This window comes from Anastrepha ludens, chromosome 3 (assembly GCF_028408465.1).
Source record: "Anastrepha ludens isolate Willacy chromosome 3, idAnaLude1.1, whole genome shotgun sequence".
NCBI lineage: Eukaryota > Metazoa > Arthropoda > Insecta > Diptera > Tephritidae > Anastrepha > Anastrepha ludens.
The window spans coordinates 103,406,074-103,418,155 of NC_071499.1; the positions used below are offsets into that span (position 1 = coordinate 103,406,074).

At 40.3% G+C, this 12,082-nt stretch overlaps 1 protein-coding gene across 1 annotated transcript; it reads right to left on the reverse strand.

Annotated features, from left to right (window-relative positions):
• Positions 1 to 1,962: 1,962 nt before the first annotated feature.
• Positions 1,963 to 11,389, reverse strand: LOC128858639 (DNA replication ATP-dependent helicase/nuclease DNA2). Its single transcript, XM_054095063.1, has 5 exons — positions 10,649 to 11,389; positions 10,351 to 10,584; positions 9,468 to 10,295; positions 9,001 to 9,406; positions 1,963 to 3,459 (listed from the first exon to the last, which is right to left on the reverse strand). Exons 1-5 carry the CDS (start codon positions 11,207 to 11,209, stop codon positions 2,090 to 2,092), a joined length of 3,399 nt encoding a protein of 1,132 aa, XP_053951038.1. The 5' UTR covers positions 11,210 to 11,389; the 3' UTR covers positions 1,963 to 2,089.
• Between the last annotated feature and the right edge of the window lie 693 nt (positions 11,390 to 12,082).

Consider the following 12,082-nt stretch of genomic DNA (forward strand, 5'->3'; position numbering starts at 1 on the left):
ACACTCTGCTTTCTAAGGGGATTTCTGGCAATTCTTTCTCGAACCACGCGAGGATGACCACTTCTTTTGCTATCTGTCACTTCAGATGTTTGGGAAAAACGATTGATCGTGCGGTAAACAAACATTCTTCAAATATTAAGTCTTTTCAGCAATTCGTAAATCTCACTTGCACCTTTACCACAGTACGAGTATGCAATGCAATCTCTGCAATGCGATTTTCCTTAACCCCTCACTTCATTGGTAACAAACGAAATTTGATACGAGCAAAATCAAAATTAAGGGAACTTTTGTCTGGGAATTTATTCTCGCCGTATGCATTGCAAAATTTGTCACAAAATTTATGGCTAGACTAAGTATATAAATAAATAAATATCTCTTTTTGAACAAATTCACCACAATTTGCATTTCCGTACATCTGTGGCCTTTATGTTAATTGTTTTTATGTAAAAATGTTGTAATAATCCTAATTTCTTTATATGGGGTGGGCCATGTAAAATTTGCTTTTTGAATCGGCTATAAAGAAAACAAAAAAACTAATAAATTTTTTCAAACTTTTTTTTTTATTTTGAAGATTGAACATTGTTATCTATGAATGAAAAATAATATCGTTCAAATGACTGCCACGACTGGCTTTACAGTAGGCCATTCGATCAACCCAATTTTTAAGCACATTTTCGATTGTTTGGGCTCCAATTTCATGAATGGCAACTTCGATTTCGTGTTTTAAAGCAACAATCGTCTCTGGATAGTTCGCATAGCATTTGTCCTTAAAGGCTCCTCACAAAAAATAGTCCAACGGGCTTAAATCACAGCTCCGAGGCGGCCAATTGATATCGGAATTTCGGCTGACTTTGTAATTTCGGCTGTAACTTTGGCAGTGTGACAAGTTGCACCGTCCAGTTGAAACCAAATGTCGTCCATGTCATCCTCTTCAATTTTTGGAAACAACTCGTTGAGCATGTCACGGTAACGCTCGCCATTTACTGTAACCGCGGATCCTCGCTCATTTTCGAAAAAAAATGGCCCGATGATGCCGCCAGACCAAAAACCGTACCAAACAGTGACGCGTTGTGGATGCATTTGCTTCTCTACAGTAACGTGTGGATTTTCTGAGCCCCGAATCCGACAATTTTGCTTATTGACATAGCCGCCGATGTGAAAATCAGAAAAGAAGAAGAAGACTCACCACTTTGGAAATAGGTTTTCAATATTTCCCAATTTTGTTCAAGCGTACAGCGTCCCATTTCGTAAATGTCAAACCTTTAAGTAAATTATAAACACATTTGACATGTCATTTGTGTTAACATTCTCAAAAAAATGAGTGGTTCAAAAAGCAAACGCTATATGGCCCACACTGTACATTTTTTTAAACATCATGAGGGACAGCTTTTATTTCGAATTTAGTTTAATAAATTCTAATATATGAAATTCTTCCTTAGTGTTAACGTATGACTTCTTATTTAATTTCTTTTGCATTTCATACCATTCTTGGACATTTTCTATTAGTATGAAATAATAGCGAAAATCTGGCCTACCACTGTAGCCTTTTTCTTTGACTTAAACTTTTTTATAATTTTTTCTTCATAAATGCCTCGCTTCAACTATTAGATGGTAAAGGCCAGTTATACTTATTATTTTAATTGGTAATAAATAAAACAAATCAATTTTTCCTACAAATCTTCTTTGTGTTCAAAAAATGGGCTGCATCGTGGATGCCTTATGCGGTAGAGGTGGCAATGACGTAAGACAAAAATGTCTATAGAATTTTCATTATAATTTTTAAAATAATTAAATTTAGAACGTCTGAGTTTTGGCCGGAACGATTTTCTAGAAATATACTTTTTTTGTTTACTTACAGTTGCATTCACCAACATCTAAATTTCATCTTAACATCTGCGAATCATCAAACCTTTTCAATCAAGTTAATCATCAGTTTGTGTCAAGCATCATTCAACATTGTGCTAATCTGTTGACATTTTCAGTAATCTCATATTTGAAATAATTTATTTTGAATTACAATGTGAAGGGAATTATAAATAAGTCGGAGTTAAATTACGTACTATTGTTTAATAAATTCAAGCAAAATAAGCTAATCCTTAATATTAGCTAGGACATTTAAAAGTGACTGCCATTCGAAACCTAGTTTGCCATCTTCCAACTCCAATTTACAGTAACTTGGTATGTGTCCGAGAAGTGTGTGGAAAGGAGTGTATTTATCCAAGCAAGCAGCGTCGCCCACTAATATTAGTTTGCGTTTGGCACGTGTTATAGCAACCGTAAGCCGTCTTTTGTCCTCTAGAATTTCACCATCGCGCGCACATTCATTTTCTTTCACAGCGCCAGTTTTGGTACCCGATAAAAATATAATATCCTTATCTCGTCCTTGGTATTGATCAACTGTGTTAACCTCTACAGCGGCAAAATTTGTATGGGGCTGATCTCTGTGGAGACCATCAAATTGTGAAACCAGTTTACGCAGATACTCAACTTGTGCTCGATAAGGTGCAATTACACCAATGTTTTCGGGCGCATACCCCGTCTTAAGTAGTAGTTCTACCATATTCATAACAATGGCAGCTTCACAGTAATTTGTGTACTTTGAAATGCGTTTGCTTTTACCAATTTTTTGTCCGCTTAAGGCAGGTGACTTGGTGCATTCTTTCTCTACATCATTTTCAGTAATGTTGTCCGAAATGGCAGCAAGAGAGCCTTTCTGCCTACCCTTTGCGTACTCGAGCAAACGCTCACTGCAGTCTTTCGTATCCAACAGAAATACGGATTGATCGATGTGTGTTTGCAAGGCTCGCATCACCCATTTTTCTACTTTGAAGGCATTCGGCAAATTCAATTGGAAATTATTAAGCTCCACCTCTTTAGAAGCACATTGTAACGCACCATTGTAGGTAAGTTCATTCGCCAAACGAGTTATAGCTTTATTCATACGATATTGCAGTGTTAGTATTGATGTTGCTGCTGCTGTGTCAAGTCGTTCAAAAAGTGATTCATCAGCACCAAGTCGGCACGCTTCCTTTGACCGTATCAAGGGCGGCAATTGATCTGGGTCGCCTACTAATATGAATTTATCGGAATAAAAGACCGGGCGCAGTGTTGTTGGTTGCATTATTTGCGTTGCTTCATCAACTATACAAAAATCAAATTTTCGATGTAGGAATAGTGGATGTGATGAACCAAGGCAAGTGACGCCAACAATACTAAACGAGTTATACTTTTCTGTTATTGTCTCAACGGTATTACAGCCTGTAAGAAGAATTCTCTCCCCAAACTCCTGTAATTCTGCATTGATACGGGCGCCTGAACCCAAACGCAGCATTGGAATCTTATGCGGCTTTAAGCGCACTAATAAATTGTCTACTGCTGAATGTGTATGACTGGTCACAAGAACCGATTTACCCATTAAATGCAATAGTCGCACAATAGCCACTAACGTTTGCGTTTTACCTATGCAAGAAAAACAAAAAAATGTTAGTTTACGTCACGCAAATTGGCAATAAATGTTAATTTAAAATATTTGTATTATCGCAAAACAGTTATTTTCTTTTATATAACCAAATATTCTGTCAGCAACGACGAGGTAAACACGTGTTTTCGGCTACTTAGTGTTTTTTATTATAAATAATTAATAAATTGTGCAGTATTTTCTGCAATTCTGTGCCTGTACCGTGCTACCTGTCGTAACTAACACCTGTATCTATTTTTCTAGACTCTGTTCCAGTAATTATGGGACTAAAAAAGTTAATCGTAGAAGTGGCATACTGTGGCAATGTGGCAAGTGCTCTGCAATTGTCCGCGAGGGAACATCTAGTATTCAATGCACAGGTTGTCGTCTCTGGTTTCACCATAAATGTACCAATCTCTCAACCGCTGATTTTAAGAATCTGGCAAACCTATTAAGAAAGGTGGAGCAGCCTGGCATTGCTACCCGTGCGAAAGTGAGGTTGGCGTCCGCACGTTCGACGATTTATTAGAGGAGGACGACAAACGGGGTCCGATGGACAATCTGGATAGTCTGTTCTGCTTTGTGCGTTTCACCAAGCAATATGAGCAAAATTTGATTTATATCCGGCCAAGGATTGCCACTCCACCAGCATTCCCCGTATGTAAGTATGGGAAATGTTTATGCTGCTATAACAACAACAAGCAAAAATTTAAGGCTTTAAGGTCCGAAATTACAAACAATCTGGCAGACACTAGAGCAGAAGTTAGTAAGCTGTCCCAACAAAATGTTAACCTCTCCAATAAATGTTCTAAAATTGATGACAGGTTAACGTTAGTCGAGAATAAGATTAACTCCCATGTAATCTCACCGGCATCCAATGAAGCAGTCTTCGTAGAGCTGAGCGAACGTAAACGCCGCGAGGCTAATGTCATTGCGTTCAACGTCCCTGAATCATCTAAAGCAACTGGAAAAGATCGGCTAGAGGATGATAGGTCAAGTCTGTCATCTATTCTGCCACCAGAGTTATCTTGTGACTCAACTAGCCTAAAACTTCGTAGACTGGGACGACACACACCAAGTCGTTCCCGTCCACTACTTGTAGTGATCCCAACTGCAACGGATGCAATCACCTTACTCAAAAGTAAGCCAGCTGATGGTAACACCACGATAACTTTCAAACCGGATCTCACTCCAACACAGCAGGAATATCTGAAGAGCTTACGCTCTAAACTTGCCTCTCTTGAGAAGAATGGTGATTTGAGCAAGACAATAAAATATGTGAATGGCATACCGAAAATAGTAACAAAGGAGAAAAGTGACAAATCTCACCGTCTACTACCAGAATGTCCGCGATCTACGCACAAAACTCTGCGAATTTCTCAGAGACACGTCAATTAGTCACTACGATATCATCTGCATCACCGAAACCTGGCTCCACCCCGCTATACATGATGGTGAGGTGCTGGACCCCACTTACAACATTTATAGCAGAGATCGTAACCAGGCAACGAGTGGTTGTTAGCGTGGTGGAGGTGTGCTCATAGCTACAAAACGGCACATTCAAGTAGAATCGATTCAAATCAAGGAGAACAATATTGAGGAACTCTTTATTAAAATTAAGATTAACAATGACAACCTTATTTTAGGCTGTGTATATATACCGCCACATACCAAATACGAAGCCTATCACACCCACTTATCTGCTATCTATTTTCTTTCCGATAGCTTCCAGAATGCCAGTCTATTGGTCCTTGGGCACTTCAACATGTCAAGTAGCTTACCCAGAAATGAATGCACGAGACAGCTATTCTACATCCGGATGCAAGCAATGCAATCATGTATTCAATGAACAGGGAAATTTACTCGACCTTTGCTTCAGCAACACCGACACAATCCCGTATGGTATTGTTGCTCTGGTTCCTGAGGATAAGTATCACCCGGCCCTAGCCTGTCAGCTCAACTTCCAGCCTAGCTTAACACCGGTCGGTATCCCTAACTATGCTTTCAAGAATGTCGGTATCCCTAACTATGCCTGCTTGAATGTCTTTTTTATAAGAACCAATTGGGCAGATTTACACCAGCAAGAATCTCTTGATGATAAACTGCGTTGGCACTACAACATTATTCAGGAAGGTGTTACCCAATTCGTGCCGGTTTACTTCAGCAAACCCAGTAGATTTCCACATTGGTTTTCTGGGGAATTTACTGAGAAAATCATCCTGAAAAAAGCAGCGCACACACAGTATAAAAATCAGAAAACCAGGCGAAACTACACACTCTTCAGTAACCTGAGACAAGAGTGCAAAAATCTCTGCAACAAGTGTTATAATGTGTATATTGATAAGGTAGAAAGGTCACTGAAAGATGAAACCAAAGCCTTCTGAAATTATATCAAGGATAAGAAGCGAGGAAACAGTGACATTCCATCATCCATGGTCTGGGATAATCAATCAGCATCAAGTGGCGTGGGGGTCAGTAACTTATTTGCATAGTTCTTTAAGAGCATATATGCACCGGTGTCTGACCATAGCGTAACCCTGGCACACTCACAGCCTTACACGCAATCGGTAAACTTAAATGACTTTGAGGTTACGTTTGATAGTGTCTTCAAGCAACTGAACTCCTTAGATCCTAGTAAAGGTGCGGGACCTGGCGTGGTGTTTTTCCTACAGACTGGAAACTCTCCTACGTCAGCCCCATTCATAAAGAAGATCCAAAGAATACAGTCACGAATTATAGGCCAATCTGCACTCAGTCGGCCTTGGCTAAACTTTTTGAAAAGCTGATCTTACCGCAACTCTGCTGCTTTTGGTCCAATCATCACCACAAGACAGCATGGTTTTATTGGTAGCCGTTCAACGTCAACTAAGCTTTTAGCCTACACCAAATATCTACTGAACTCACTGAATACGAACACCTGTGTTCATAGCATCTATACTGACTTCAGTAAAGCGTTCGATCGAGTTGACCATGACATTTTGCTAAGCAAGCTCAGGAAATATGGCGTCTGCGACAAAGCTTTAGACTGGCTTAGGTCATATCTAGCTGGTAGACACCTGCAGGTCAAAGTGGATGGCCACCTATCCAATGAATATGCGGCTAACTCTGGTGTTCCGCAAGGTTCTCACCTCCGTCCGATTCTTTTCAGCATATTCGTGAATGATATTGGTAACGACTTCAACTCGGAATACCTACTCTTTGCGGACGATCTTAAAGTTTATCGATCTATCACTAGTGTGCTGGATAGTCATCTACTACAACAGGACGTCGATAATCTCTCTGACTGGTGCACAAGGAACAAACTGGATCTCAACAGTGCAGTGTACACACTCAATGGTGATAAAATAAGGGAGGTGGATGACATCAAAGACCTCGGTGTCACGATTGACACCAAACTAACTTTCCACAAGCACATAGACGGAATAACTCAGAGAGCTTTTAAGATACTCGGATTTATAACTAGGAATAGTAAGGACTTCAAGAACCCCTACTCCCTGATTTGTCTTTTTAAAACTCTAGTTCTTCCAATAGTGGAGTACGGATCCATAATCTGGTCTTCATACACTGAAGTAATGAAAGAGTGCAGCGTAAGCTCTGTAAGACCTTAGTATTCCGGCATTCATCATCAACCGTTTCAGCTACAGAAGATATCTACATTCGGTACAACATCAAGAGTCTGCGGTCTCGCCAACGCATAACTGATCTGGCGTTCTTCTATAAAGTGGTAAATGGTATTATTGATGCCCCGGAAGTACGCAGCTCGTTCGAGCTTGCCCCGGCTGGTCTCACTCTTAGGAATAGTCGTCTACTGAAAACAGTCGCTACCTACAAAAGCTACGACTATCACGACCCGTGCAATAGAATAGCCATCAGCGTCAACTCACTTCATGGTGTTCTTGTTGTTGTTGTTGTTGTTTTAACAGCATAGGTAGCCCTGTCAGTGTAGGCATATCACCGGTCATCTTCGTCTAGTTCATCTGGGGGTAGGCTCAGGAAACATGGTGTTTCGACAGGTTGGGTCCAGAGGGAGAGGGGGGTGTTTCATGGTGTTCTCTTGTTGTTGTTGTTGTTAACAGCATAGGTAGCCCTGTCAGTGTAGGCATATCATCGTTCGTTTTCGTCTAGCTCATCTAAGGGTAGGCCCAGGAAACATGCTGTTTCGACGGGTTGGGTCCAGAGGGAGAGGGGGGTTAGATGGGTCGGTTTAAGGGGGCATGTGAAGAGGTGGTTAGTGTCGTGCGGGGTACCTTCACATGCCGGATATGTGTTTGGTATGTCGGGGTCGATTCTGGATATGTAGGAGTTTAACCTGCTACAGTATCCAGAACGTAGTTGTGCCAGTGTTACACGGGTCTCACGGGGAAGCTGGAGCTCTTCGTCTGCAATAGGTGGTGGTTGGACTCCGATTACGGCATTCACAGGACGGGAGTTCAAGAAGGTGGTAACGGTCTCCCGGTGAATGTCGTTTATTGACTGTCTAAATACTGTCCGGTCCAGTAGGTTACGGTCAGTTTTGTCCTGGAGTTCGTCAGCGTAGTCAAGGAGGTGTCTCCTGACGTGCCTGGGAGGCGGCTCGGGCCCAAGCAGGTGTCTGCAGGGATGAGACCTGCGGTAACATCCAAGCAGGAACTGCTTGCTGAGCAATTTGTTGTGCGCCACAACTGGGAGCATTTGTGCCTCGTTACGAAGGTGTTGGATGGGTGACATCAGGAGGCACCCGGTCGCTGTCCGAATGGCGGTATTTTGACAAGTCTGTAGCTTTGTCCACTGCGAATCACTAGTTCCAGGCGACCAGACAGGCGCAGCATAGTTTAGAACCTGTCGGCCAATTGCCTTAAATGTCGAAAGCAACAGTTATTTGTCTTTGCCCCAAGTGCTGCCGGCCAGCGATTTGGGGACCTTGTTGCGATTTTGGACTTTTGTGGCAATTGCGGTTGTATGCGCAGAGAAGGAGAGCAAGCTGTCAAAGGTTACACCCAAAATTTTGGGGTTATTTACCGTCGGAATTGGTGTATCATCGACTTTTACCTTAAGGGACAGCTTGACCTCCTTTGTCCAGGTGGTAAAGAGGGTCGCCGTGGACTTGGTGGGGGAAAGTTGGAGATTCCTCGCAGTGAAAAAGCGAGAAAGGTCGGTGAGGTAGTTGTTCACTTTGGAACACAGGCCATCGATGTCATTGCCCGATGCCATTATCGAGCAGTCGTCAGCGTATGAGATCAGGGAATCATGATCATGGTGTTCTCGACTTCTATGGTGGAACCTACGATATTTTTCTGCCAGAAGCCAAAAATATCATCCTATAGTAATACCCTGATTTTTCACAAGAACCTTATGAGACAGATCTTTATCATTGTATTTCTTATCAGCCCCCTATAAATTCTGATTCTGTACTCTCTTTTTTATTTGTATGCAGGTATATTGCCGATTGGCGTTTGTTTAATAATAAATATATAAATTTCAAATCAGCATACCAGGTTTTAATTGAAAAATTAAAAGGACTACGTTAATGGATTTCAGAAGTCACTAAATTTGTGATTGCTTACCGGTTCCGGGCAGTCCTTTGATTAGCATGTAGCTTTCTGCAGTTAGCGCCTTAAGAACTGCAGATCGTTGCACCTTATTCAATTCTTTAAGTATAGATGCACCCTTAGTTGCAACGATCTTTGGTAGATTTTTCTGGAAAGTAGGTGGCATGCGATGTACTACGATTTCCCGCAATATTTTCGCACGATCTCTATTATCCAAAAGCAAGCTAACATTCGTAAAATTGAATGCGTTGCCGGATTGGGACTCATGCTTATCAATTATAAATGTTTCGTTGGCATAGTTTTTGCTTAAATTAAGATCCAGACTTATAGTAACATGAGTACTTGATATGTCGACAATGGAGCCGGCTCCGACTGCCAACCGCCTGCTCGTGCTGATAATCACATATTCGCCAATAGAGAACTAAAATAAATATATGTACATTACCGAACTTTGCCGAAACAGTGATTATTAGTGTAATTACTCCGCTCAAAAGCAAATCTAATTGGTTATTTTCATCAGCCAACCGAAAAATTAACTTATGCAGATATAAAGATCCCTCGTTAGAAACCGCACTCAATCGCATTGCTATAATTGCGATACCCTTTTCCTGACGTTGTTCTGGCGTATTTGTCCACAATGTACGGAAATTGCTTGATTTCCTCATTTCTTGTTCCTCCAATGCAAGCAAACTACACCAGTGCATAAAGTATTTGTAATCTTCCGCTTGTAAATGGTCCGTTACTGTCTGCATAACACCTTTCAATGGATGTCCACTCCTCAATTGAAGCTCAGGATCAGTTTTTGCGAAGGTGCAGCAAATTGTTGCATATTCACAATTACCACAGGCGCTGTGATGTGAAATAGGATCGGGTAATTTTAGTGGCTGAACAAATTTTCCATCTTTAGGCATCGCTAGAGGTGTACCAGCAGCAGCCATAGGACTTGAGCACAAAATATAGTGTGCGAAGTCATTACGCAACATTATAAGATCCCGTTGTTCGTTTCGTGTGCCACGCAATTCACGCATTATACATTCTCTCAAATAAAGTAGAAGGCTGGAATTCGTTTCACGCCCAATAGCTGAGAGCATCATTTGATATAATATAACCTGCCCCTTGTGCTCCATGGAAAAACTGGCTCGACCAGTTTTTAATTCCAACGGTACGACATTTGAAACCATTTCATGTTTCCGCTGTTTAACGCGTACCGTTACATCTACTCTACCTTTCAAACCCAGTTGGGGTGCCCAAACATTTTCTTCAATATCTTGTATTTCGTCAATAGTTCCTTGAAAATTCTCCTTAAGACACTGTAAACAAAAGATGCTCATGTATTGTTTTTATTATTTTAATAAATTCTTATACCGCTGTTGTGGCATTTCCTTCAATATATTGTTCTACGAAGCTTATTACTTTTGGCACAAACTTTTCTAACTCGAAGCCTAATTCATCACGAGTCATTGAGTTACTATAAAGTTCGTACGCCGTATCAGGGGAGTTTAATAGCATTCCTGCAGCAAGTTCAATGTCTTTAGAGCTCTTTAACCCTTTTTGAAGCACTAGTTGCAACATTTCATGCACAATCGATCCTATGACCATCTGAAAATAAAATCGCAGAAATTATATGTATTACAATAAATAAATGGCAAATTAATATGCATACCACTTTGCTATTGGCATCGATCCCCTTAAACCTATCTTGCAAAACGGCTTTTCGTCGACAGAAGAGGGAGCCTACTACGCTTGTACTAGATATTAGAATATCGGGGTTAACGACAATGTATCCATACTCATTGTTTACTATGTAGGATTTTAGTTCATCGTTCCAAGCAGCAAGTAACGAAACAATATCGCCTGCATTTACTTTTGTTTGGCTCCACTGCTGTTGAAGACGGCACTTCGTCAACCCCACACTGTTCTCCTTCTCATATTCCTCCTCTTGATCCAGAGCTATGCAGACTTGTAGCACTATGTCGAATGTAAGGGGTATACGTCCCGCTTCCACTACAACGCAACGCTGCCATTTACTAAGGTCTAAAGGATTATTTTGCTTCGCGGACAATTGTTTGGCATTTATTATTTCTTCGAAGTCATCATCAGCACCAAAGATTTCTGAAAGATTTGTGTGGTTCGCCTCAAACTCATTAACACCAATTTTCACCTTTTTTGTAGGTGTCGTAATTTGTTCTTTCATTGGCGAAACAATCCTTTTCAATTTACTCATAACTTTCTTTTAGGCAACCGACCAAATTTTATAATTATAAACATAAGTGTTTTTTAGTGTTTCCCGCCACTTTTCAACATCCGCTGTTTTTAGAGCTCACGCACACTGCAGCTTTATCGGTCGATTATTTAGTCGGTCTCTATTGAATTACATGAAGAGATATGAAAGTGCGCACTCTACACCAACTTAATTGCCCCCGACGCTATCAATTTGTGGTCAAACTAAAAATTCTGTTAATTATTAGCCGACTGCCAAGGCCAATTGAATACCTTTGCTGGGCAAAGGCACTGTGGATTGCGTAGCCGGAGCCTTCATTTAGAAAAGCTGAAAAGCCTTCATTTAGAAAAGCTACACAACTAAAGGCCAACCCAATCAAATAATTCGCAAACTAAAAAGTCTGTAAACTGCGATTGTTCTTAATTAAATCAATTTCACAACAAAGTTATGCTGACCATATACGATACAACCTGGAAATAAATGTCGTAGTAATCGATATGACTCAAGATTCTTGGATTTAGCTACCTTACTACTTCCACTCAAATTCGGTATCTAAATCATAAACTGAAGCAAAAAAATATCAGGAATGTGAACCAAAAAGTTAAGAAAATTTCAATTAAAAATGTATGTGCTGATTATTACTGTTTTGTTAATTTTAATTATTGAACTAACCCTATAAAAATTAAAAAAAAAAAAAAACGCTATTAAGCATTTTAAAACTGGAGTTTATTTAGACTCTTTCACAATTTTGTTCGGATTGCTTTCATTTTCCTCTTACTGATTGCAGAATAAACATTTGAAGCAATTTTTTATCATGCAACTTTTAATTTAGCATTTATTTTTTACTCGAATAATTCAACATTTTCTTTAAATGCG